Genomic DNA, 25,894 nt, shown 5'->3' on the forward strand with positions numbered 1-25,894 from the left:
GAGCATTTTATTTACAACTTTTGAAAATAGTAGCGATATAATACTGTAAATAACATTTTCATGGTGAATTCATTATTCTGAGCAAATTCGACTAATCTATTGATACCGCATTATTAATTGTCCCTAGTATTAAAAGATAACACTGATTCTGCGCCGTGTTCGGTACGATTATTAGAATTTACTGCAGGGTAGAAACCGGTAGAATGTGCTACTTCCGTCTGGTGTGTCTACTAGAAAGGGTTTGTGACCGTAATATGAAAATAAAGGTTAAATCGCCGGATTGGATTAATGCGATGGTCGTTCGAGAGGTATGCGTTGGTACGTCACTGTCTTTTGAATGTATATGTGTTATTTTTCAGTCTTCTTGCGATTCTGGAGCGATAAAAGACGCGTGAGAAAAGTCGATTCGAAGGGAGCGATCTCTAAACACCCCAAGACTCTCCAAGAATACCCCAGTATTATATATATTTGCACCAAAGCTCTCAAAAACGTACCAGGAAGCGAAAAAAAAAAGCAAACACACATACGGACATTGTTACTATCAATGATTAATAGTATTGGTTGATGGTCCTATTTCCAATAACCTATGGAAACTAACTCTTGTGCATCAAATCTCTTTAATTTTATATTATTTTTAAAACAGTTTCCTCATTAAATGGCAATGCACAATACTTATCTCATTTATTTTGTTATAAACGCGTTATATAGAAATTTTGATTTAAAATCATGCATCAAAATTTTTGACAGACGTTTAAAACACATGACCAAAGAGTGTTACAGACTCCACGGGAGTGATTTCTTTTGATTTTAAGTAGCCGGGAAGGAAAATTGCTCTGTAATTCCCTTGATTTTACGTCAGTGTCTCGCTTGACACATCAGATGTAATTTATCTAAACTGTCTGAATATATAGGTCATTTAATGATTGGTACAGTCACACAGACAATTAATTATCAACAGTAACTCACAAACCACCTAGCTGTTTAATTCAAATACACTTAAATCATCCCATGTGTTCCATTGAAAGTTTATCTAATGATGTCAGGTCAGTTAAAGACACTAATGTATAATAAGCACACAATATGTGTTCTTTCCATTAATCAAGCCTTAATATTTGATAAATATTCATTTGTATAATCTAATATTCACGTGTTAAAGACAATAAATGACTGTTTTGCTTACACTTTAATTTGTATTATAATTTTATCACAGATTTTATCTTCATGAGAACCCAGAATGTTCTACATTGGAAGATTCCGTTAAGTAGTATTATTTCCAAAAAATGCTAATTGTGACCTAGGTCAAGTAGACAGCTTTATAATCTTGTTTACCTGAGAAATTATACATTGATGCTTTAACACCTTTAGTCGGGTGGATGGGATGATATGTAACCAGATGATGGATTACCTAATATATATATATATAGAGAGAGAGAGGTCAACCCTCCGCCATGTTGTTGCTCTTCTTATGCTGTATATTGAAAAATATAATTTATTCCTTATCGTAAGATGTATTTACTGAAATAAATACAATTAGTGGCGTTCTACATGTTACATTCTTTCTGCCAGTGTATGAACTACTCTGTCTCAATAGGGAATCAAGAGGACATGCCAAAAATATGACCCAAATGACAGACTGATTAAAAGAAGAAATACAAACAATGAAACACACATGACTGGTTTATTTTAGAAGTTATTAATGTTTTTGCAAACAGAGTAATATAATATAAAAGATAAATTTTCCTCGTTTTAAATTTATTTAATATAGTAAGTTTCTAGATGAAATCATAATAAAAGATATGAGCTATCGCATTTACATTTATTTTACGAAAATAACTTTCCAATGTTTCCATAAAGAAAATATAAAATTAACTTTTCGTAAATCAGGCCATTATCAACACTATCAAACAGTAATGCATATATTGATTATTGATTTCTTGCAAATCGTGCTTTCTTCACATTATATTTACAAAACAAATTGCATGAAGAGTTATTGAACTGTAAAACGATATTATAACGTATCAAAGAGTAATTGATGAGTAAAATGATAGTATAACGTATCAAAGATTCGTTGGAAACAGTACAAACGAACATCTGGTATGTATTGATCCTGCCCTTCTGTACACAGAGGCTTCTTAAAGAACTTACATGAATTTTCTGGAACATATTGCTACAGAGGTAGATAGAGGTGTTGAGTCCGTGGAAGTAAGAGTGCCTAAAATGATGGAATTTGGAAGTGATGATGAGAAGAGTATAACCAAGCCAATAGAGCCTTTATTCCCCTCGGTTACATGCTATCTTTGTACTAAACATCTAAAGGATAATGTCAGGCACTTCCTTCAGAATAAAATATGGGTGGAAAAGGGTGAAAGTGATATAATAATGACCCAAATATTTGGTACCGGTGGCATTACAGACACAAATACTACAATATATTTTGAAAGTCGATCGGGACTTCTGGAAACAATCATCAATGAACAGCATCCAACATTTGCACCATACTTTCTAAATAAATTGAAACCAAGATTACAGAAATGTGTTTTCAAAAACCTAGCTTCAAAAATACTGAACGTGTGAATTTGACTAATGACAATGCAGAGTCCATCAGTAACATTCTAAAACTTTCTGTTGACTGGAAACCACAACACGCACAAGACCTAATAGCCTACCTAAACTTTTCAGCGTGACACAGCTCCATTTCATGGATGATAGAAGCGCCCTTCACAACAGCGGAAATAATCATTTAACAAAAAAAAGAACACATTTGCCACGTACATAACAGCGTCTGGAGGTGCAAATCCAAAAAGCAAAAGACAGATTTTCGCAAACTTCCTCAAGGACATTACACATATACATAAATCAAAGTACATGAAATGAAAATACACTGCTATTACTATTATATACTGCTAATTATAAAAGATTATTGTGTTTTGGAAAGTTAAATATTAGTAGTAGTATTGAATTACTGAATAGAAGATTTCGCTACTAACTTCATGCTCAGTAATAATTAATTTAGAAATAAAATACCTTTGAAACTACAGAACATGATGTATTGGTATTTAAAGTCAAACATTTAATACTTCCCAATTACTGCAAACAATGTTGGAGTCAGTCTGAAATATTGAAATTAATAAGATATTTTGACAATCTTTAATTAATTAAATATTTAATTATTTACGTTATGTTCTAAAAATAAAGAAAGTCTAGAACTGTATGATGTTGGCAAGCTTGAAGGAATAAAATCATTATATGTATATATATATATATATATATATATATATATATATATATATATATATATATATATATATATAAAATGTATGAATATACAAGCAACATCTATGCTACTTGGTATGTTCAACTCAGAAATAAATAAATAAATATTTAAGAGAGGAAAACTAACAGAATAAAAAATATAATGAATCATTACACTAACCTGTATCGCAAATATGATGATGCCATTTCCCGCATCTGTTACAAGACAAAGCAAGCTGGCAAGGCCTGACATGATTATGATATTTTGCACAAGGATAAAATGCCATTGTCACAATTAACACAATTCAGTTCATATTATACAAAAATATTTCCGATCGAAATGTCAGAATATAAACTATTTACAATAACTTAATCCAAAATTTACACACAATTATGCCAAACACCTTTAAAGTTTAGGGTAAAAACTGGCATGTAATGAAAATTTTCGGCCCTTTTGTACAAATTTAAATCATGTGGTGCATTTAATTTTTAAACCTTTTATTTTCATTCAAATTAGCTTGCATTGATTAACTTAATAAAAGTGACTTTAATTATAATTATATGTTTATATATATTTTTTTTAATAATTGCAGACATCATTGAATAACTGTGTGATTAATGGAAATGACCATTAGCAGTTTGATAATAATTGTTTCCAAAACATTGGATGCAAAATTATAGTGTGCGGTAAATGTGATTTTTTTTTCTTCCATTCAGATTAGCGTGCATTCATAAACTTAATAAAAGTGAATTATAATTAACTGTTGACATCTTTTTTGGCGACATAGAGATGCATTGGTATCGTATTTAATTGCAGACGTCAATAATGGTGGGATGAGTGGAAATTAATATTAGTGCTAATTATTGTTTTAAATATGCATGAATTGGGGTCGAATTGTCCCTTGAATGGAGTTGAAGTGTCTTGGGGTCAAAATGTCTTGGAAATTTTCTTGGGGTAGAACTGCCTTGCTCCCATATGGTATTGCTAATTATTTATAAATGTTGATAAATATTCATGTTACTGCACCAGAACACTCTTGGTTTAAGTGTGAGTTATTTCCCTTGGCAACTCTTTGACCTTGATACTTTTCCTGTTACATAAACAATCGCTAAAAATGTACACTTTTTGTTTCTTTCTTTCTTTGTGTTGTTGTTGAAATTTAAATTAGGTAATTTATAAAGTCTTGATGTGTTCTTGGAGAGTCTTGGGGTGTTTAGTGAGACAATCGAAGGGAGGGTTGTGGTCACGCTTGAACTCCTTGTGTTGATTTATATTACCGATCACAGGTGCTCAACACGAACTTGATGTTAAGAAAAAAAACAACAATCATCTAATGGAAAAAATCATACAGAGTGACAAAAATACCTTAGATTACCGACCCCCATAGGACATAGGACCATCTCTATCATAATATATAAAAGAGAAGGTACGGAACTTCCAAATACTTCGCTCCACCCATGACCCTCAATTTCCTTCTGCTATTTCCATCTTTAAAGGCACATGACCATACTATATGGTTGTTTTACTCCTGAGATATTTTTCTATCCATCAAGCCATCATTGACTTTTCTGTGTTGTACCGAACTGAAGTTACAGGCTCCGAAACGTGGCATTTTCGCGAAGTCTTACTGCTGAGACAAGTCCGTGCTCCTATGATAATAAGTATAACCTTTTGAGCCAGTCATATTTCGGCGCTGACGTTAGTGCCGCATAGTTTGCCTATTTTGAAAATAGAGATGCAAGTATACAATGTTTTGTGCAGTGAAGAAGACAATGTATAATTCTTGCATGGAACAGGATTCCTAATGTTGAATGAGTTAATGGTAAGTAAAAATCTTACTTTTGCATCTACCACTGTTCTGTAATTCAAGAAGGGATGCACCATAGAGTTGAAAACATTGTACATATCGCTCTTGTCACCGGTTTTCACATGTGCACACAAGTGTCCATAAGTAAACAATTTGCGAAGATCGCACGTTTTGCAGCCCGTAACTTTAGTTAGGTACAATGCAGTAATTATGCCTGTAAATATGTAATGGAATGTCAGTACACATTTCAAAGTTACACTCTCTCGCGTTCTCAACAATAGGTGCTCATGAGCAATGCTGAGTGAATCTGTTAAAGTGATATTTGCTGGTTAGTCTTACAATGTAAGACATAGCACATGTTTTTGTTTTAGTGCCATCACCCCCCAGAACAAAAATATCAGGTGATGTGTCTTACATTGTATGACTAATTTGTTTGTGTGAGGATGTTTTACTAGAGAGTTGCTAATTCCACCCAACATTTTACATTTTATACTGGCAATTTAGTAGATTGTCTTGTGTTTTCTGACTCCGTCTTAGAGGTCAATCCCAGCATTTGATAAATCTTATCACCGGTTAAGTAAGACCACAGTACACGGACCTGATTTCAACTAACACCTAATGTTGCACTGTTATTAGGATACCAGCAAGTGAAAGATGGTCAGTATATTGAGATATCTTAAACTTAATGTTTATTATATGAACCCATTTTGAATGAATGCTTGCAATATTTTAGTTGGTATCATTGATAATAGGGTATGTGCACTGAAACATGGTCTGATTTTTTTTCTTCTTGACACAGACAATAAAGTATCAGGCTTCTGAATTTTATGCAGCTGCAATGCCAGACATGCTCAGTTTGTACTAATGAAAGGCATCTGAATGAAAAGTACTCATAATTGTACTGATACTCCTAATTACGAAGGCATGAAGTTGATAGTATTTTTACTCAAATTGACTTGAGCACTTTGGTAGGTACTCTTGTCTGCATTATACTATTATGTCAATGAGAAACTTAAATTCATGGTTGGTTTTCTGATGATAATGGGCATGAAAGGTCACATTATATTAGTAATCTCAGCATCCTGTGTCATTAGCATTGGCTTTTTCATTGGTTGTTTCATACATCAGCCATTTGCAGCAGACTGGTTAAATGTTAGATCAAATCAGTGCAGCTCTGATACCAAGTTCAGTAGCTGCTACACTGTCTTTGATTTGCTACATTGTTTTGAAAAATCATGTTTATAATAAAATCAATGTCAAAATCTTTCTATGAATTAGTTTGGTGTTTATCATGCTTCCACTGAAATGGATAACTTTGAGTACAGAGTGATTCATGTGATGATCTATGAATGGGGGAGAGGTTTTCTGTATTACTGTAACTAGTGCTGACATGGCTTTAACATATATGAGATTCTAAAATACCGTTTCGGATATTTATGTGCTAGAAACCAGCTAAAACCAGTCTGGTGGGGACCATAACTGTTCCCGCAATTGTTGCAATCTCTGCAATGATGTGTGGCTGCTAATTGTCAATAAGGCTAGCTTGTACATGTGACAATTTGTTAATTGATTACTTCATTGTTGTAATCTGGAGAGTTTAGGCCAAATGCAGGATGTTTTTTGAGGTATTGTCACCAATAAAGGGTTCAAATGAGGTGGTCGTGGCTTTTGAGTCTTTCATTATAAAAATCGTCCAACCTTCACTGGAGTCGAGATAAAAAAGACTGACTAAACATGATTTCAGCAAAAAAACATACCTAATTATTTTGATCTTTTTCATGGTCTTGTTTAATTGCTATTAGGTTGTTCAGGATTTTTTAAGTGAAAGATTAATGAATAATAATTCATCTGTCCCATGCTCATGCTTACACTAATATAATGAAATACTGGTTAAACAAATTAAGTGGCTTCTATGAACAACATCGAAAGTAAACAGAAACTATAAAAATCAATACATGCTTCTGAACTTAAATGCTGTTTATCCACTAAGTTAGAGGGATATTGTTTGAGCAATTAGACCATGACTGGCCTCAGGACATGGAGACAAACATTGCTTTGAAATTTTTTGAGATTTAGATAAACACACTAGTCAATTAATATGATTTTGTTTTTATTTTTTTTGTATTTAAAATGTAGCAGTTGCATTGATATAAGAAAAACAATATTGAAAAAGGAGCAATTTTGGGCACATGGAAATTGGAGTCTGAGCCTGTGGAGTTGGCCAGCACTGGGCTTGTGTCTAAAACCGTTTTCTTTTAGCACTGTTAATGCAGTTAATGCATTTCTTTTTTCTCTTTCTTACTTTATCATTTCAAAATGAACTGTGATGACTAAATATACTAACTGCAAGAATACAAGTCAGCTAGAATCTCATGACTTGTGTCTCACATAAGCAAAGTGTATACCATTGGCTGTATGCAGCATGTGTGCCATTTGGTCGTCCAGGATGACCCGCACATTGAATACAGGGATAAACCTGATAATAGTTCATGTTAAGATCCCGCCAATGAGTGGACTGAGTATAGCTTTATGGTGGCGATAACATTTTTGAGTTCTTGCCACCATCTCTTGTACATCGGCATACAGTTGTTTTTGACAAAGAGGAAGTTGTCCCTTCCTTTCCTCTTCCCCAGAGTTTGGAAAAATCTAGGAATTTGCAAGACCAGTGATTTCGGCAATTCCAAAGCTTTTTAGCATTTTTTGCAGTCTTGCTCTACAAGACAAATTCTGATGCCTTCATCACAGACCTCCTGACATTAGACAAGACAATCTGACATATGATGGTTAGAGACATTCTGTACACCAGTTCAAAGCTCATTTGCAATATGACCACATCTTCATTTTTGGACTTGATGACAGTCTTTGGCAATTTTTCAGGCTTGGAGACAAGGCAAGTAATGCACATTCACCCCCAACCCTGTAAACCTCCCTTTGGGTTGCTTTTGCTCTACGGTGGCAAGATAGAGAGAGGACTTGTTTAGGCAGGCTGCTCAAGATCTGCCCTTCCATTTCTTTGTGCAGCATCCATCGCTTTATACAACATATTCGATTTGCCCTAATTGATATGATGACCAGAAATAAGGAGATATGTGACCGCTCGCTGCTCATCCCAAAAGCCAGCTGTGATCTGAATCCTTTGCATGAAGACAATCTACTAATCAGTTCGTAGGCAGCCATATCAAGCAGATAGGAAACAAAGTTTCTCTACCCAGATGCCTCTGCTCTCTTGCTCTCTTGTTGTTGACTCATGTCCTAGATTACTCACAGACAACTATCCACTAGGCACCATACTCATTTGTTTTTTTCAAATAGCGTTGAATCAGTCTCTTTCTGTCAGGTAAGTGGGTGATACATATAGTCTCAGAGGGACTTCAGTTCACATTTTGCCAACACCCTCTTCTCTACATTCCTGATGGAAGTACTGTCAGTCTTTCTAGCAAGAGATCTGGATGCTCATTGAGAAGCAAGCAGTGGAGATTATTCAGAATCTACATTGTCCAAGTTTTTTTTCAAGCATTTTCCAGCTAGGAAGACCAATGGCATTCAGAATGGAGATGGCAAGATAAGTCCACCTTTCTATACATCCAAATGAATTTTCCATATGTCTCAATCTGATAGATGACTATTTTCATATTCCCATCCATCTGTCCTTAATTCCTGTGGTTTGCAATCTGACAAAACTGTTATCAGTTTCGCACACTCTTTCAGTTTGAGCATAAGTCCTTGGACCCTTTTGAAACTACGCCACTATGTCATATTCTCTGGTCCATAAAACTTCTCTTTTTCCACAACAGCATATCTGGATGACGTCCTCCAGGAACATGATCAGTTACATTTCTGCTCAAAGGAAAGAATGACCTAATTTTCCTTTTACCGGTACATCATCTTGGTTTTCTGATCAATTTGGAAGTCCCATCTTTATCTGTCCCATCCATCTGGGTATGGATTTTCTCAACCTAGTATGCCTTCCCCACTTTCAGGTGGTCCACGTCATTGTCCTTGCAGAATCCATTACTAACACAAAGGGGGCCCTGAGTGGTCTAAATCCATTCTTTACACAAAGTAGATCACAATCAGGGAGTTTCTGCAACTCCTCTGATTGCATTATGCAGCAGCAGATCCTATCCCACAGGGTTGCCTCTAAATGCATCCTTTCTAGATGACCTTGCTTTCTCAAGCTATCTCATGAGAACTTCCATTGATTACAAGATCAGTGTAACTAGTGAGATGCTATCATTCCCTGACCAATGAAGTAACCAAGGTTGCCTCACAATAGGAATACCTCTTGAACAGCTGTACACAGATTTGATCTGACTGTATATACATACACAAGTAACTGTGGTGTAGAAAATCATCTGTTACCGGACTTTGATGCTGTCGACGATCAGTGGGGCCTGGAGGACATAGGTCTCTGTGTCAATCTCTTGGAGATAAAAGCTATCATCAAAGCCTATCAGTTTATTGGAGTGACCATCCTAAGAAAAAGATGGAGCTCATCATGTCATACATGACATACCTCTTCAAACATGGTGGTACCAAAGCACTCCAACTCTACGTTTTGGTTTGGCATTCCATCATTGCATAATGCAGCATCAACACCCAGATCAGACATATTCCTGGCAGTCTAGGTGTATTTTTCTGGTTCAGTCAGGTAGGGAACAGATTCTCCATACAGAGTGGTCCCTCCATTCAAAGGTCTTTCATCAGAATTGCGAGCTTTTTCGGCCATCTGATGATGATTGATCTTTTTACAACAAGGTAGAATCACAAACTCTCCTCCTTTGTTTCCCCTGTATTGGATCCAAGGTTTGGTCCATCGACACTTTCTCAGTTTGGAGGATCTATGGCTCTTTTGCCTACCCTCAACCATCTTAGTTCCAAGATTATACAGAATTGAGCAGCTAGGAGTGCAACATTATTCTGATTGTACCTCTCCATTGGGACAAATCCTGCATCAACAATCTTGATTTAGCGATGGATATACCTATGAAGACCATGGCCCAGTCTAATCTTCTCAATCCGTCTTGGACCCACATGTGCCACGCTTGCCTCGATCATCTTCTCTTTCCTCACTTTGCTCTTGTCCGGAGAGCTGGCAGCTGAAACAATTCAACCCTACGGTCATGGAAAGAATTGCACAGTCTAGAAGTCCTCACCAGTTTAAAGGCTTGCAAAGGGCAGTAACATGTTTTCAGGGAATGGTGCTGTCAGAAACATTGTCCCTTTGAGTGCCTATGCCCTACAAGTAGCTAAGTTTTTTCTTTGCTTATTTGAAGAGAAAAATTGGCGGTATTTACTATTATGGGCATATTCTGTCCTTATGGTAGGTAGGATTTTGATTAATAACAAAGACTTCACTGGATTATTATCCAGTATTTGATTTGCTAGGCCAAAATCACTCACATTGGTTTCCTAAGTGGAATCTTAGGCTCTGACTTGGTTGAATTCAAACAAATTTGGGCCCTTTTGTAGGACTGTACTAAAGCTCCTTTCATACATAACTTGTTTCCTGATAGTGTTTGCACTAGCATGTGGAGTTGGTGAATTACATGCTCTCTCTGTTGACCCAGCCTTCCTTCAGTTTCAATCAGAAGCATCAACGATCCTTACCTCACAACCCAGTTTTAGTGGAATTGGTTGCTAGCAGTGTCATCACATGACCTATCACCTGTATTAACACAACCCAAAAGGCTTTCAAACAGAACTGACTTACCAGAAGCGGACTGATCTGGTTTGTGAAGCTCAAAGGTGCTTCTTTCTCCCAGTCAAACCTTGATAAGGGGACATAAGCCCTCAAGACCTCCGATTGTAATTTAAGTGAGTAATATGCACAGTGTACTCTGACATATCACTAAAACAGCGTTACCTGTTGAAGATCTCTGCTGATGAGATAAGAGTAATCTGCAGGCCTTGTCTGGACCATTCATATCTCATTCAAAGATATTGTGGAGGCCATGAAGACTTGGTTCCACAGCAACAAACTCTGGATCTGGTAGACTCAGTCACACAAATGACTGTCAGACTCAATTGACATCAGCATAACTTCTGGACAAGCATTCTGCATAGGTTTTGCTGGTTTTGCCCTGAAATTTTAGGCAGTATGAAGATTCATTGTTTCTTCTTTCCAGATGTAAACTACATCACCTCTAATTGTGTTACTTGCAATGAAGAGATTGGGTTAAACTTCATATGGCAGATCCAATATTCTTCCCATAGAAGTTTCCTGGATGAATAGGTCGAATGGTCAACATTCACTCCACCTGTTACCTATTTTCCTAATATGAATGTGATGGGGGGGGTGGATTTGAAAAAGGAAACAATTTAGTAAATTAAGTTTCACCTATTATAGTTACCCGATCACATTACTTTATGCCATCTCATCATCCCCTTAATGCAAGCATTCTGTTACACTATGTTCCACTCATCTTAAAGCTAGCACCACCGGTAGATGTCAAAGGGATTTAATGGGCAAAAGTTATTCTGCTTTGTCTATTTATTATAGATAGAGAAGACAAATTTTGGTTTTAGGAAGGCTTAGTTTGGGAGTTAGTAGGGCTTTTAGCTTTTTTAGTAGAAATATAATTTACTATAAAAAAAAAAAACTTGCTTTCAGATAGCTCAGAATGGTTGCAACTTCCAGACTGGTTCAGGTGATAAACCTTCACAGGATGGGATTTATGCCTGCATTTGATATCCAGACTCATCATGCACGGAACTTACTGGACTACATTGCAGGTAACCAAACTGAGCTAAGTGAGTTGCCTATTTTTTGAATTATCAGTTCATCTTGTGTCCGTAGTTAGGGGATTGATGGTATGGAATTAGGTGGTTGGCATTTGGCTGAAATAATCAGTAGATACTTAAGTTGCTGTGGACTGTTTTGAAGATCAAACATTTATTGGAACACATATCTGAACTTCGAAAATGGAAGATCATATCGGATTGGTATTCTTACATATTCTAGAACTGAGCAGATTATTTTTTTATCTACTTGGCCAGGACAATTGGTGGAGGATAAAATCACTTGTCCTTAAGATTTTGTCACCAATTTATGTATTTAAGAATGGTAGGTACAGTTGAATTCACATACTTCATGCATCAATCTGCTACATATTGTCAGATGAATATTTTGTTGACACATTTGAACAGAACAGCAAATTTTCAAAAGATTAATGGGGTACAAAAATTCTTGTCCATATTGTATAAACCTGAAATTTGTTTTTATGGACTACTTACTTTCACTCTTGTAACTTAAAGTGGCGGTGGTTAACATTTTGTTTCAGCAGTGTTTAGAGAATTGCCATTGATGCCTACCAGCAAGTACCATATGTATTTGATTATAAGTCAGCAAACACCCCTTTTTATGGTTATAAAAGCCAAATTCTCACTGACCTCCTATAAAGCAGGGTGTATTTTTCAAGTCAGATCCTTTGGAAAGGGTGACTTGTCATCATTGAGTCCAAGCTACATTGTGGAAAAATAACTGAGCCAAACTTGATTGATGGATAGACAGATGCAGTACATGCATTGTGTTTTATGGCTTGCCCATTTGTGGATGTAGAGAGGATTAAGTGACCAGTATGAGTAGTGGATGTCCACTCAGCTTGGTGGATTCCCCCAGCCCCACAAAACTAGTGGAAATCTACTTAATCTCGTGGAAGTCTGTCACAGATTTTATTATAGCCATTATAGTTCTTTTTGGCACCCTTGCCAATTCTATTGTATTCACTCCATGAGTCTGCACACCAAACAAACAGATGTGAAAAACCCCAACATCCTAAACCCGATCCTGGTTGAAGTCAATTTCATACCTTTACCTGTACAAACTATACAGTGGGAACATTTCTTGTGGTATTTTCAGTTAATTTGTCATACTTTCTGTTTTATTTCCATTCTATCTCCAAGACCCACTTTAAAGAAATTACTGAAAGTATTATAGTATGATAAAACTTTGAAAGATATTACAAATGAATGTTGTACTATTTATATCTGACAAGTACAATCAGGAACACTTGAACATTATGACGTGCACATCATAATTCTTAAGTTTATTCTACAAGAATAATGTGGCATTCAAAAAATCAAAAAGATAAATGATCTACGCGCCAAAAGATTATTTTGGTACTTTCACCCATAATCTTTGGAAATAACATTGTCCTGACTTTTAAAAAAAAACAAATCTGCATGTATTACCAGGAAATAAGGAGTAACATTATTACTTTGATGTCATTTGCTATGCCTGCTGCTGCAATTTCCTATTGTTGTTGTAGGGTCTAAACACCATTTTCAGCACGAAATAGGCTATACATGGCGGCCAGTATAACTGGTGGAGGAAGATCATAAAGCACTTTACCACTTGGCCACTGTTATCCTAATGAAAATAGCACAGTTTACACAGTTGATCCTAATGAAAATAGCACAGTTTACACAGTTGATCCTAATGAAAATAGCACAGTTTACACAGTTGATCCTAATGAAAATAGCACAGTTTACACAGTTGATCCAAATGAAAATAGCACAGTTTACACAGTTGATCCAAATGAAAATAGCAGTTGACACAGTTGATCCTAATGAAAATAGCACAGTTTACACAGTTGATCCTAATGAAAATAGCACAGTTTACACAGTTGATCCTAATGAAAATAGCACAGTTGACACAGTTGATCCTAATGAAAATAGCACAGTTTACACAGTTGATCCTAATGAAAATAGCACAGTTGACACAGTTGATCCTAATGAAAATAGCACAGTTTACACAGTTGATCCTAATGAAAATAGCACAGTTTACACAGTTGATCCAAATGAAAATAGCAGTTGACACAGTTGATCCTAATGAAAATAGCACAGTTTACACAGTTGATCCTAATGAAAATAGCACAGTTGACACAGTTGATCCTAATGAAAATAGCACAGTTGACACAGTTGATCCTAATGAAAATAGCACAGTTGACACAGTTGATCCTAATGAAAATAGTACAGATTACACAGTTGATCCTAATGAAAATAGCAGTTGACACAGTTGATCCTAATGAAAATAGTACAGTTTACAGTTGATCCTAATGAAAATAGCACAGTTGACACAGTTGATCCTAATGAAAATAGCACAGTTTACACAGTTGATCCCAATGAAAATAGCAGTTGACACAGTTGATCCTAATGAAAATAGTACAGTTTACAGTTGATCCTAATGAAAATAGCACAGTTTACACAGTTGATCCTAATGAAAATAGCACAGTTTACACATCCAATGTCGTTGCAACAGTTTCCATCTTGAGAATTTTTTCCTAGAAACTTTACCCTGAATTGATGGTCATATTAGCATGGGGATTTTGCTAAAGACTTCTTTTGATGTCTAGCTGGTCCTTAATGAAAATTATGCCACTCAGACATCCACCACAGTGGCCAATTTTAAAGTCTTGCCTTCTGTATGAATGATCATATCAGTATGGGGTTTTGATTGAGAGATTTCTTATAATGTCAAGTTAGTCATAAATAAAAATGGTGCCAATATAATCACTAATATGACCATCCCACAATGGCCAACAGGAAGATCATATTATTGCTACTTCTCCTTGATAGTTGGTCATAATGATATTGTGCTTTCACCAGAAGACTTCTTATAATATCTAGTTGGTCCTAAATGGAAGTGGTGAGCATCTGATATCCAATATGGCCATCATGTTTGCCATCTTAAAAATCTTGATATTGTTATTCCTCCAAAACATTTCCCCCAGAAGAGAAAGTCATATCAATATTGGTAACCTGAAGACTTTTTATAATGTCTTGTTGATTCTAAATTTAAATGTTAAGTCATTTGACATGGGGTTCTCGTAAAAAGTATTCTTATGGTGGCCATCTTTCAAATACTGTTATCTCTATTCATCCCATTGATAGCTATATCAGCATGAGGTTTCTGCAGATAGATTTCTTTTGATACCTAGTTGGTCCAGAGTGAAAATGGTGGCAATTGTACATCTAATATGGCTGCCAAAATTGCTGTATCGAAAATCTTGCAGTTGCAGTTTCACCAAAAGACTTCTAATGATGTTGCCTTGGTCATAATTGAATATTGTGCCAACCTGAAATCCAGCATGACCACCACAGCAGCTAATTTGAAAATCTTGATATCACTGAAGAATATCAGAGATGGTTTCAACACTCAACAGTTATGAAGAAGAAATGGTCTTGTCTTGAATTCCTGGAAATTCTTTTGCCTAGTAGAGTTAAATTTCTTTCAAGGAACTCAAAATTCTTTCTTTTTTCTTTTTTTATTAGAATTGAAAAGTTCTCAGTTGACTTCTCTTCACCCAAAATTCTGAATATGTCATAAATACAATCATTGGCTTCACCACATGATCAAAGATTCTAACAGTTTCATTTGTAATTTTTAAAACTCTTTGAAAAGTGTATGAGGGTGTTATTGCTATTGACCTCTCTGTTCTAACATGAAAGCTGCTGTATTTTTCCATCACATTTTAGTCACTGAACTATTAGATTTAGCTCAGAACATCTGGTTAATATTGATTAAATGAGTAATTATAATTTGTCTTTGAATAAGCTTTTTGCATGATACTCAATACACAGCTTCTGGTGACAGCACTTGTAAAAGACACACAGGTCATGTACACATTCAACACTATTTCAATAATGGGTGTCATATTTAGAATTTGATTCAGCATAACTTTAAGTGGCAACTATTCACTTCATTTGGATTCTTTAACATCCACATTCCTTTGGAAGGTTATTATTTAGATGCCCCGAGAAGTGCATACAGCAAAATCAATGTTAAAGTGCATAGACATTTTTTTGGATGAAATGAACCTGAAGGTGTGATCCAGTACAATCCAGATTGAATATTATGTGTTTTGATGTCGTAGTGAAAGCTACACATATTGCTAAACAAATTTGTGCTACCCTATATTGTGTCGATTCCACTCGACATGCTCTTTACTTGACCCAAGTTTAGTATGTGGCCACCATTGTAAAAGACCATACAGATCGATAATTTTTGTCCGGATGCTTCTTGATGACAGTTAAGGTGCAGAGCATTCAGTAATCATGATTGAATAGACTTTGCTTAAAGAAAATCAGTGTTAAATTTTAAAAGAACAATTTATGTTTAATTTAAAATGAGTAAATGTGCTTACATGACTAGTGTGACTTGTACTGTATTGGTTGACATAAAGTAAAACACTATTGTGGGACAGGATCAGTAGCAACACAACAAATTATTTTGAAAAGTAGATTGTAATTATTGACTTTTTTTGTCAAAACATTTAGTCCAACAGAGTTCACTAAATGATATTGTTTGGACAAATTGCATATTTGGACACACTGTTAAAATAAGATGCATTGGGAATTGATCTTAGTAAGTCCTGGAATTAGCTCAGATTTTTCTTGTTTTGAGGTCAGATGATGAATTATCCACCTACAGCATTTGTCATATTATCCTTGGTTAACATACATCTTGGGTGGACAATTTATATATGATCCCTAAACAGTTAATGATTGAACATTGTACAATATACTGTTGAAGGGGATATGGCATTGCATATTAAGATAGGTGATTCTGTCTTGTGTATGTACCAAGATTTTTCAGCACTAATATGACATGGCCTTACAAAGCTGAGACAGCTTTAGTTATACAAGACCCTTGCTGTTTTACTAATGTCAGTGTACTAAGGTCAAATACAGATATGGCAATTGAAGCTGACTTTGCATCAAAACACTCTGCTATCTAAAAAGCTACAGTTTTTCTGCTTGTTCTAAGTGCTACAAATTGTGACAGAAGCCTTCCATTTTCTATCATTTTTCAAATACTGTTTATTTCTGTACTTATCATAGCCAGTGTTTCTTTGGTAAATCCCACCCAAATGATCTCTCATGGTAATAATGAAGATGGTATGAACTAGTTGAAAAATGGTTGTTGTTCGAGCTGTGATTTTTATTATTCATTAAAACTGATGCTTAAATTTTAAAACCAGCCTCATGTCCAGATTTCCTAGACCTGGCTGAAAATTTCTATGTATTTGACCGTAGCTCTCAAGTTACCGCCATTAATAAAATGGTAATGGGATTTCATAGTATGGAAACCTCAGCTAGAACTCAAACATGTACAAAAATAGACAGCTGTATTCAAGTGGCATGTATAAATCTCATCTAAGAAGTGATGCACAGACTTGCATGCCTTAAAGCTGGTGGATATGCACATTACTTGCCTTAAAGCTGGTGGATATGCACATTACTTGCTGTAAAGCTGGTGGATATGCACATTACATGCCTTAAAGCTGGTGGATATGCACATTACATGTCTTAAAGCTGGTGGATGTGCACATTACATGCCTTAAAGCTGGTGGATATGCACACTACATGCCTTAAAGCTGGTGGATACACACATTACTTGCTTTAAAGCTGGTGGATATGCACATTACTTGCTGTAAAGCTGGTGGATATGCACATTACATGCCTTAAAGCTGGTGGATATGCACATTACATGCATTAAAGCTGGTGGATATGCACATTACTTGCCTTAAAGGTGGTGGATACGCACATTACATGCTGTAAAGCTAGTGGATACGAACATTACATGCTGTAAAGCTGGTGGATATGCACATTACATGCCTTAAAGCTGGTGGATATGCACATTACTTGCCTTAAAACTGGTGGATATGCACATTACTTGCCTTAAAGCTGGTGGATACGCACATTACATGCTGTAAAGCTGGTGGATATGCACATTACTTGCCTTAAAGCTGGTGGATACACACATTACATGCCTTAAAGCTGGTGGATATGCACATTACATGCTGTAAAGCTAGTGGATACGCACATTACATGCTGTAAAGCTGGTGGATATGCACATTACATGCTGTAAAGCAGGTGGATATGCACATTACTTGCCTTAAAGCTGGTGGATACGCACATTACATGCTGTAAAGCTGGTGGATATGCACATTACATGCCTTAAAGCTGGTGGATATGCACATTACATGCCTTAATGCTGGTGGATACGCACATTACATGCCTTAAAGCTGGTGGATATGCACATTACTTGCCTTAAAGCTGGTGGATACACACATTACATGCTGTAAAGCTGGTGGATATGCACATTACATGCTGTAAAGCTAGTGGATACGCACATTACATGCTGTAAAGCTGGTGGATATGCACATTACATGCCTTAAAGCTGGTGGATATGCACATTACATGCCTTAAAGCTGGTGGATATGCACATTACTTGCCTTAAAGCTGGTGGATATGCACATTACATGCTGCAAAGCTGGTGGATATGCACATTACTTGCCTTAAAGCTGGTGGATACGCACATTACATGCTGTAAAGCAGGTGGATATGCAGATTACTTGCCTTAAAGCTGGTGGATACGCACATTACATGCTGTAAAGCTAGTGGATATGCACATTACATGCCTAAAAGCTGGTGGATATGCACATTACATGCCTTAAAGCTGGTGGATATGCACATTACTTGCCTTAAAGCTGGTGGATACGCACATTACATGCTGTAAAGCTAGTGGATATGCACATTACATGCTGTAAAGCTGGTGGATATGCACATTACATGCCTTAAAGCTGGTGGATATGCACATTACATGCCTTAAAGCTGGTGGATACACACATTTCATGCCTTGAAGCTGGTGGATATGCACATTAAATGCCTTAATGCTGGTGGATATGCACATTACATGCTGTAAAGCTGGTGGATACGCACATTACATGCTGTAAAGCTAGTGGATACGCACATTACATGCTGTGAAGCTGGTGGATATGCACATTACATGCCTTAAAGCTGATGGATATGCACATTACATGCACTAAAGCTGGTGGATATGCACATTACATGCCTTAAAGCTGGTGGATATGCACATTACATGCCTTAAAGCTGGTGGATATGCACATTACTTGCCTTAAAGCTGGTGGATACACACATTACATGCTGTAAAGCTGGTGGATATGCACATTACTTGCCTTTAAGCTGGTGGATACGCACATTACATGCTGTAAAGCTGATGGATACGCACATTACATGCCTTAAAGCTGGTGGATATGCACATTACATGCTGTAAAGCTGGTGAATATGCACATTACATGCCTTAAAGCTGGTGGATATGCACATTACATGCCTTAAAGCTGGTGGATATGCACATTACATGCCTTAAAGCTGGTGGATACACACATTACATGCCTTAAAGCTGGTGGATACATTATGTAAACATTTTAATTTTCTGTTATAACATAAACCACTGCTGTTGAGGCTAATAGACCCCTTGTCATTTGCCATATTTTTCTTATGATGTCATACATGTCATGCTTTTGTACTAGGCAAAGATAATATCTATGAAATCCAAATGTACTTGTAAGTCCTTTCAAAGCTGTTTTGCAGTTTTGATGAATAAAATTAGATTTTTTTATATTATGTGATGTGTATCTTACATTTTTGTTCATTTGAAATGAAATTTGAGGAACTCATTGAATAATTGCAACCTTTTACTTGCCAGTTGACAGATAATGATTCATTTGCTTGAGAAATTTGATTTGAGATGAGCACTTACATGAGATCATCTTTTTCTACATTTTAGGAAGAACCACTCAGAAAAGTCCCAATGTCCTCCTTTTGGTAGAACACAACCCAGTCTATACTGTTGGAATTAGAGATAAAAATTACAGCAAAGAAGAGGAGATAAAACTGAAATCTCTTGGAGCTGAATTTTATCGCACAAATCGTGGAGGTCTAATAACATTTCATGGACCAGGTCAACTGGTTGCTTACCCAGTGATTCATTTAAAAGACTTCCAGTATGGTGTCAGAGACTATGTATGTTCCTTGGAAAAAACTATGACCAGGACATGTGGTCATTTTGGTTTAAAGGCAAGGACAACAGAGAATATTGGAACTTGGATTGGAGACAAGAAAATAGGTGCAGTAGGTAAGATACCTAGTTCAGAGGTTGCAGTTTCCTCCTCCTCAAATATTCTTGGTTAGTAAAATTATGTGGCAGCTGCCAAAAATGTCTCAGTTTTATTATTCATAGCGCACAGTTGTATTTTGTTGTCAATACACTGCTCCAAGGTTCCTTTTTGATTTTCTGATTATTTAAGCAAATAGATTTGTTTGTTTTGGAAAGAAAGGTAAAATTGCATTGAAAACAGTGTTGAACTTTTAAAGTAAAATTTAAAAAGTATTAAAAAACAGAAATAATATAAATTTAAAATCAGTTTTTGAAATAATGAGGTTGAAATTGGAGGATATATATATATATATATATATATATATATATATATATATATATATATATATATATATATATATATGTATGTATGTATGTCACAGATCTGTGATGGTCACTTTAGCTTTGATTTGGCAGTTCTTACATTAGATTGGAATGCATGAGGGTGTTACAAAAAAAATCATTTTTTTGCCCAAATGTGTTTAGGATTTTTTTCTTCAAATGACTGTAAAATCTCCTTTTTTGTGAATTATCATATTAACCATATGATAATTATGAAACGCATAAAATTGAAAGAATATTAATCATATCAAGGTCTCAGAGGAAGGAATGACTGTAATCACACCAAGATTTAAACTGAAAGTGGCCTTGAGAAAGAAAACTGGACTATTCATCTATAGTTCTTGATTTTCTGAGTGGGAAATTTCATTCCTGATACAAGAAACTCTTACACGGCGCTACATATAGCAAATTTTCTAATAGACTTGTTGAATGCAGATAATACTCTTGTATTTTAGGAATTTTAGGTCTTAGTCTTTTAATGATGGTTTCACTGTCATTAAAATTAGTTTTAAAAGACTTGCTGGTGCATTGCCTATAAAACTCAGTTCTCAGTGATTACAGTATATACTTCCTTATAAGTTGAGTCAGACTGCAAACAACATAGACCGTGATCTGCCATCACATTATGTGCCAGCAGATCAGGTTCTGTGTTGATTGTTTGACTGAGCATTCATAAGAAACTAAATGAATTCAGCTATGCCACTGGATTATGCAACGGCAGAGCTGGATCTGTGCCATTTATAGGTGTGCTCATACTGTATATATATGGTAAACCATCATTACGGTTTTTAAATCTTGATGCACAAGACTTTAATCCTTTAATTTATTATTTACCAGATAATATCCACACAATTTGGTGATTAACATTCACCTTTATAGACCTTGTGTTTTTTAAATATACTTTCAGTATTACTTGTCCTATTTTATTAGTCTAGGGTTATTTTATTCTAGGTTACCTGCTGTTATACTTACTTTTTGTATTATAGGCATTGGTATTTTACTCTATTCTCTTCTGACAGTTGTAAAATAAATTTGGTTTAAATTGATACTTGTGTTTTTTTTAAAAGGATTTCTTTTATATTGATTGTGTTTCATTTCTTGTTGTAGGTATTCATGGAAGTAGATTTGTGACAACACATGGAATCTCTCTAAATTGCAATGTTAACTTGGACTGGTTTAAACATATAGTGCCATGTGGACTGGAAGGCAAAGATGTTACCTCCCTTGATAAAGAACTTAAGAAGAATGTGACTGTTGAACACACAATTCCATTTTTCTTGGAATCTTTTCAGGAAAACTTTCAGTGTGAATTGGATTTTAAGATGCTAGAAGAACATGATTATACAATTATTCCTACAGAAAAGAATCTCTCAAGGATAAAGGAAAACTTAGCTATCAGTGCAAGTACAAGTATATTGACAGAATCAGCATGCTACAGTTAATTCCATCATTTAAATACAAGTTTTACTCATCTTAGTGGATTTCTTTTTGTGCATGTCACCTTTAGATTTTGCAGTTAACAGTTATGAATATAGGTGGATCTACGTATAACTAGTAAAGTGGTCCTTTAGTATATTTATAGCCCACCCCATAGCCCTCTTATAACCTAGGTATTGCCATGTATCCAATTCAGTTATTTCAGTTTTGTTATGCTGCTGCTGCCTAATTTAATTCACTTGATTATAGTTCCAACTGTTACGAACCAATTTTCGTATCATTCAAAGTCCTCATTATGTTGTGTTCTTTGCACAGTGCAATACAGCCTTGTTGGAACTAATCTCATTGCAAGGTGGCCTCACTTAGAACACAGGTCACTTCTATGGTGATAAAGAGGGAGAACAGTATCAGAATCTCCACTTGTAAATTCAGATGACTACATCTGTAAACCACAAGAATGTTGGATCTTTTAATTTTTTACGAATTTAGTAAATGCAGCATATCAGTGACACAGTTAAGTGCTGAGTGATCAGTGCAGTGTATGCTGTCTTTGATTATTGTTGATGCAGTGTCTTTAATAAATTTGTAAAACAAATTATACATTTTGTGAACTACATTGTGATTTACAGTAAATTATTCTCATGTTGCCATCATGATGTAGGATATTTTTAATTTCAGATAGATTCATATATTGGTCTTCCCTATAAACACAATACTGTTTTGGGGATATTTTCCTTCTCATTGTTGTTATGATCATTATTTTTTCAGGTCAAGTTTTGCATTGACCTTATAATACAAACTTTCTGGTATACCTTTGTACTTTATAATAGCTTTTTTTATCAGCAGCTGTGAGAACCGGAGGTTGCTGTTGTTTACTGCTTTAATTTCTACAGAATTTGTTTTTTTTTTTTAAAGTATGGGCTACATTCAAGGTATAAATTTTACTGACAAAGACATTTTCTGAAAAGATTATGCATTCCAAGTAGGGCTGAAACGATACGCCTGTGCCACGTATCGACACGATACACGATACACAGTCTACGATACAATACATATCGATACATGTTGCTGCTGGTCTGTTATCTCGTTCTGTAACTTGTACTGCAGGAAGCTGTGGTAGTGGGGGAAGACTAGATGGTAGTACATGAGTGAGGTCATCAGTCTTCTCTGTCTTCACTACTGTTTCACACTGTAATAAAAATCAAAATTATATAATATGTACTCCTTAAGTTAATACGAATCTTGCAATTTTATGTTAATTAACATTTTAGCATTAATTCACTGGCATTTAATATAAATAAAACAACATGATTTTATCAATATAAGATCAATATTGAATATTAAGAAATATTTGTGTATATGAAGTTATGAACTTCAAACAATGAAGTTATGTAATAGTTTGTGTGTTTGCTCTATGTGTGTGTGTGTCAGTGTTTTAGAGGGAGATGGAGAGAATCGGATGACATAAGAACTTTGAAGGTGACTCTGGGGCATACCAAGATCAGTGGTGCATCTAGGGTAACCTTTGGGGACAAGTGTCCAATTTTAACTACCAAAAGAAATTTCATATATCCTTAAAATCTTGAAAGGGGACAATAATATTATGTTATACTTCAACTGCTGCACGTAGATAACACAACGATACTCATATGTAAATTTTTGACTTACCTCATTGACCTTCACTGTTTGCATGACAATGGAAGCATATATTTGGATCCTTGTAGCATCGTCTACATCAGTTAGAGCCCTAAATCTTGGATCTAGGGCACAACTCTGCAACAGAAACTGCTGCGTGTCCTTGTCATTGTATCTTTTGTCTAGGTCTTGGGAGATTGCCACCTTGACTGCCTTCACAAGTGCAGAGTCACTTTCTTGCACTTCCACTGCACTAATAATACGATGTTTAAGAGGAAAAATCATTGATATGGTAGGTGCTGCTTCATCGCACAATATCGTTGTAATGGTTTTCATTGGTTTGAGCAGTTTGAGAATATCCTCTGCATTTGATACATCATCCTCTGATAAAGTATTTAAGTCCGTCTCCCTCTGTCTGATTTCCTTACTTAATAGAGTAGCTACAGTGGCAGGCTGCTGCTCTAAAAGTCGATCAATCATATCATAAGAACTATTCCAACGTGTCTGGACATCTTGGATAAGTTTGTGTTTAGGAAGCTGCAACAGCTCTTGTTTGGATTTCAGCAGGGTAGTAGCAATTGTACTGCGATGGAAAAACGAGACAATGTGCTGGATCCTCCCAAGAAGGCGTGACATCTGATGAACTTGCAACCCTCTCTGGGTTGCTAGATTTATAGTATGTGCAAAGCACTTGATATGTGGTGTGAACTTTGCCTCTTGAATAGCAACATCCATGTTAGCAGCATTATCTGTTACTATGGGGAGTAACTTGTGGGGCCTTTCCAGTTGCCATTCCTTACTGGCATCAACTAGTACTGCTCCTATATTTTTACCAGTGTGAGACTCGTGTAAAGGTCTCGTCTGAAGAACAAAGCTTTTCATGCAGCATTCCTTATCAATCAAGTGAGCTGTGATTGTTATGTAACTCTCTGTAGCCCTTGAAGTCCAACCATCTGTAGTAATGGCCACTGATTCTGCCTCTGATATGGTGCTTTGCACTTCTTGTCTGGTGTGAAGGTATAGGTCTGGGATAACTTTCTCTGCAAAGTGTGTTCTTGATGGGATGATGTAGCGAGGTTCCAGGGTACGAATTAGATTTCTGAAACCTAGCGAATCAACCAGTGAGAAAGGGCGCATATCATGTGCAATAAACATCGCTATATGCTTAGTGATTGTCTGTGATCTTTGCGATGATGGAATTAATGGAGACTGAAAAACTTCAGTCAATCTGAGCTGACCAGTGGTTGTTGGATGTGATGGCTTAGGAGTAGGAGAAACACTGACCTTGGGAGCTGAAATCTTGTCATCTTTAAAAGGAATTCCAATGGCAATGGTTGGGTGGTGCCGTTTTAAATGTGTAGACATATTTGTGGTGTTTCCAGTATTCCTAAGAGCTGTAAAACACAGTTTGCAAACACACCTGGACTTGTCTACTTTTCTTACTCCATTCTCATACTCCACAGGATATCCAAAAATAGTTCCAGGCCGATGATCTTCTAATCGCAGGTAACTCGAGTTCAATATTTTCGGCCTTTTGCGTCTGCTCCATTTGACCGGATGTTGGAATCACCTTGGTCACCCCGCTGTTTGTAGTTCATTGCATGAAAGCATCCCAAACGTCTTAGTGATTAAGAATAATTATAAGTTCTATCACTGGTTCCACACCCATACCGACAGTTTAGTCCCACGCAAAGAGAAAAGAATTGACACTTACATTATTACAATAATTTTAAGAAAAAAAATTTTCCTTCAGAAACTATTATTAATTTATGTCTTTGATTATATTTTTAAATTATGGTATTATTTAAAAAATAAAAAATAATGTAATTTCCTAGTACAAGGAAACTCTTATCTATAGAACTGGTCCGGGTGCGGGAACGGAGATGACTAACTGAATCTCACACGCTATACTTCCTGTGTATACAAAACAACTACCGCGACAGTTTGGTCTAATGAGCTCCTAATTTAATTATCATAACTGCTGAAGATTTATGTAGCTATTATAAGGTAGATATCGTTTTGTATCGATTCTTCACCTTGTGTATCGAAATGGCAAAAGTATCGATGTATCGATGAATCGTTTCACCCCTAATTCCGAGGTTCTCTTCATTTATTAGGCTTTCAGTCCTTATCATTGAAGTGCTTGAGAATGCTATACTCTACACAGTTCAGTCATCTGCATTATTTATTTATTTTTTACAAAAAAATCTATTATTGCCTGTAATACATATCTGTGCAATATATAGTTCTAGATAATAAATTTGTGTTACTATAAGATGAAAGAAAAAAAGGAAAAATAGTTTTCATATATCATTTGATTAGGCATGAAGTGATATTATATATCACAACACAATACACACATTGGAAATCATGCTATAAAACATGTACTTTAATTATAACACATTTTTATTTTCCAGTGGAATAATGTCTCTCACTATTCCTAAAACAACATAAC

At 35.7% G+C, this 25,894-nt stretch overlaps 2 protein-coding genes across 4 annotated transcripts; one reads left to right on the plus strand and one right to left on the minus strand.

Moving 5' to 3' along the window:
* Positions 1 to 202: 202 nt before the first annotated feature.
* Positions 203 to 22,404, plus strand: LOC149798916 (octanoyl-[acyl-carrier-protein]:protein N-octanoyltransferase LIPT2, mitochondrial-like). 3 transcript variants are annotated; one of them, XM_089957828.1, is made up of 4 exons: positions 203 to 318; positions 11,674 to 11,795; positions 19,657 to 20,004; positions 21,475 to 22,404. In XM_089957828.1, the coding sequence occupies exons 2-4, from the start codon at positions 11,684 to 11,686 to the stop codon at positions 21,807 to 21,809; spliced, it is 795 nt and encodes a 264-aa protein (XP_089813954.1). In that variant the 5' UTR covers positions 203 to 318; positions 11,674 to 11,683; the 3' UTR covers positions 21,810 to 22,404. The 3 variants fall into 3 exon arrangements, with proteins under 3 accessions (XP_089813954.1, XP_089813955.1, XP_089813953.1); XM_089957829.1 differs by having other exon boundaries at positions 203 to 308; XM_089957827.1 differs by lacking the exon at positions 11,674 to 11,795.
* On the minus strand, positions 22,147 to 24,804 carry LOC149798917 (E3 SUMO-protein ligase ZBED1-like). Its single transcript, XM_089958107.1, has 3 exons — positions 23,473 to 24,804; positions 22,857 to 22,993; positions 22,147 to 22,246 (listed from the first exon to the last, which is right to left on the minus strand). The coding sequence occupies exons 1-3, from the start codon at positions 24,802 to 24,804 to the stop codon at positions 22,147 to 22,149; spliced, it is 1,569 nt and encodes a 522-aa protein (XP_089814233.1).
* Between the last annotated feature and the right edge of the window lie 1,090 nt (positions 24,805 to 25,894).

The sequence above is a fragment of the Sinohyriopsis cumingii genome, chromosome 5, assembly GCF_028554795.1.
Source record: "Sinohyriopsis cumingii isolate HCF-2022 chromosome 5, ASM2855479v2, whole genome shotgun sequence".
Classification (NCBI taxonomy): domain Eukaryota; kingdom Metazoa; phylum Mollusca; class Bivalvia; order Unionida; family Unionidae; genus Sinohyriopsis; species Sinohyriopsis cumingii.

Coding starts and splice junctions, on each gene's coding strand:
- LOC149798917 (XM_089958107.1), bottom strand. CDS start 24,804: ATGTCTACACATTTAAAACGGCACCACCCAACCATTGCCATTGGAATT. Junction 22,994..23,472: donor AAACAGTGAAGGTCAATGAG/GTAAGTCAAAAA, acceptor TTTTTATTACAG/TGTGAAACAGTAGTGAAGAC. Junction 22,247..22,856: donor GCAGCAACATGTATCGATAT/GTATTGTATCGT, acceptor TGTGGTTTACAG/ATGTAGTCATCTGAATTTAC.
- LOC149798916 (XM_089957827.1), top strand. CDS start 204: ATGTGCTACTTCCGTCTGGTGTGTCTACTAGAAAGGGTTTGTGACCGT. Junction 319..19,656: donor CGTTCGAGAGGTATGCGTTG/GTACGTCACTGT, acceptor TCTACATTTTAG/GAAGAACCACTCAGAAAAGT. Junction 20,005..21,474: donor CAAGAAAATAGGTGCAGTAG/GTAAGATACCTA, acceptor TTCTTGTTGTAG/GTATTCATGGAAGTAGATTT.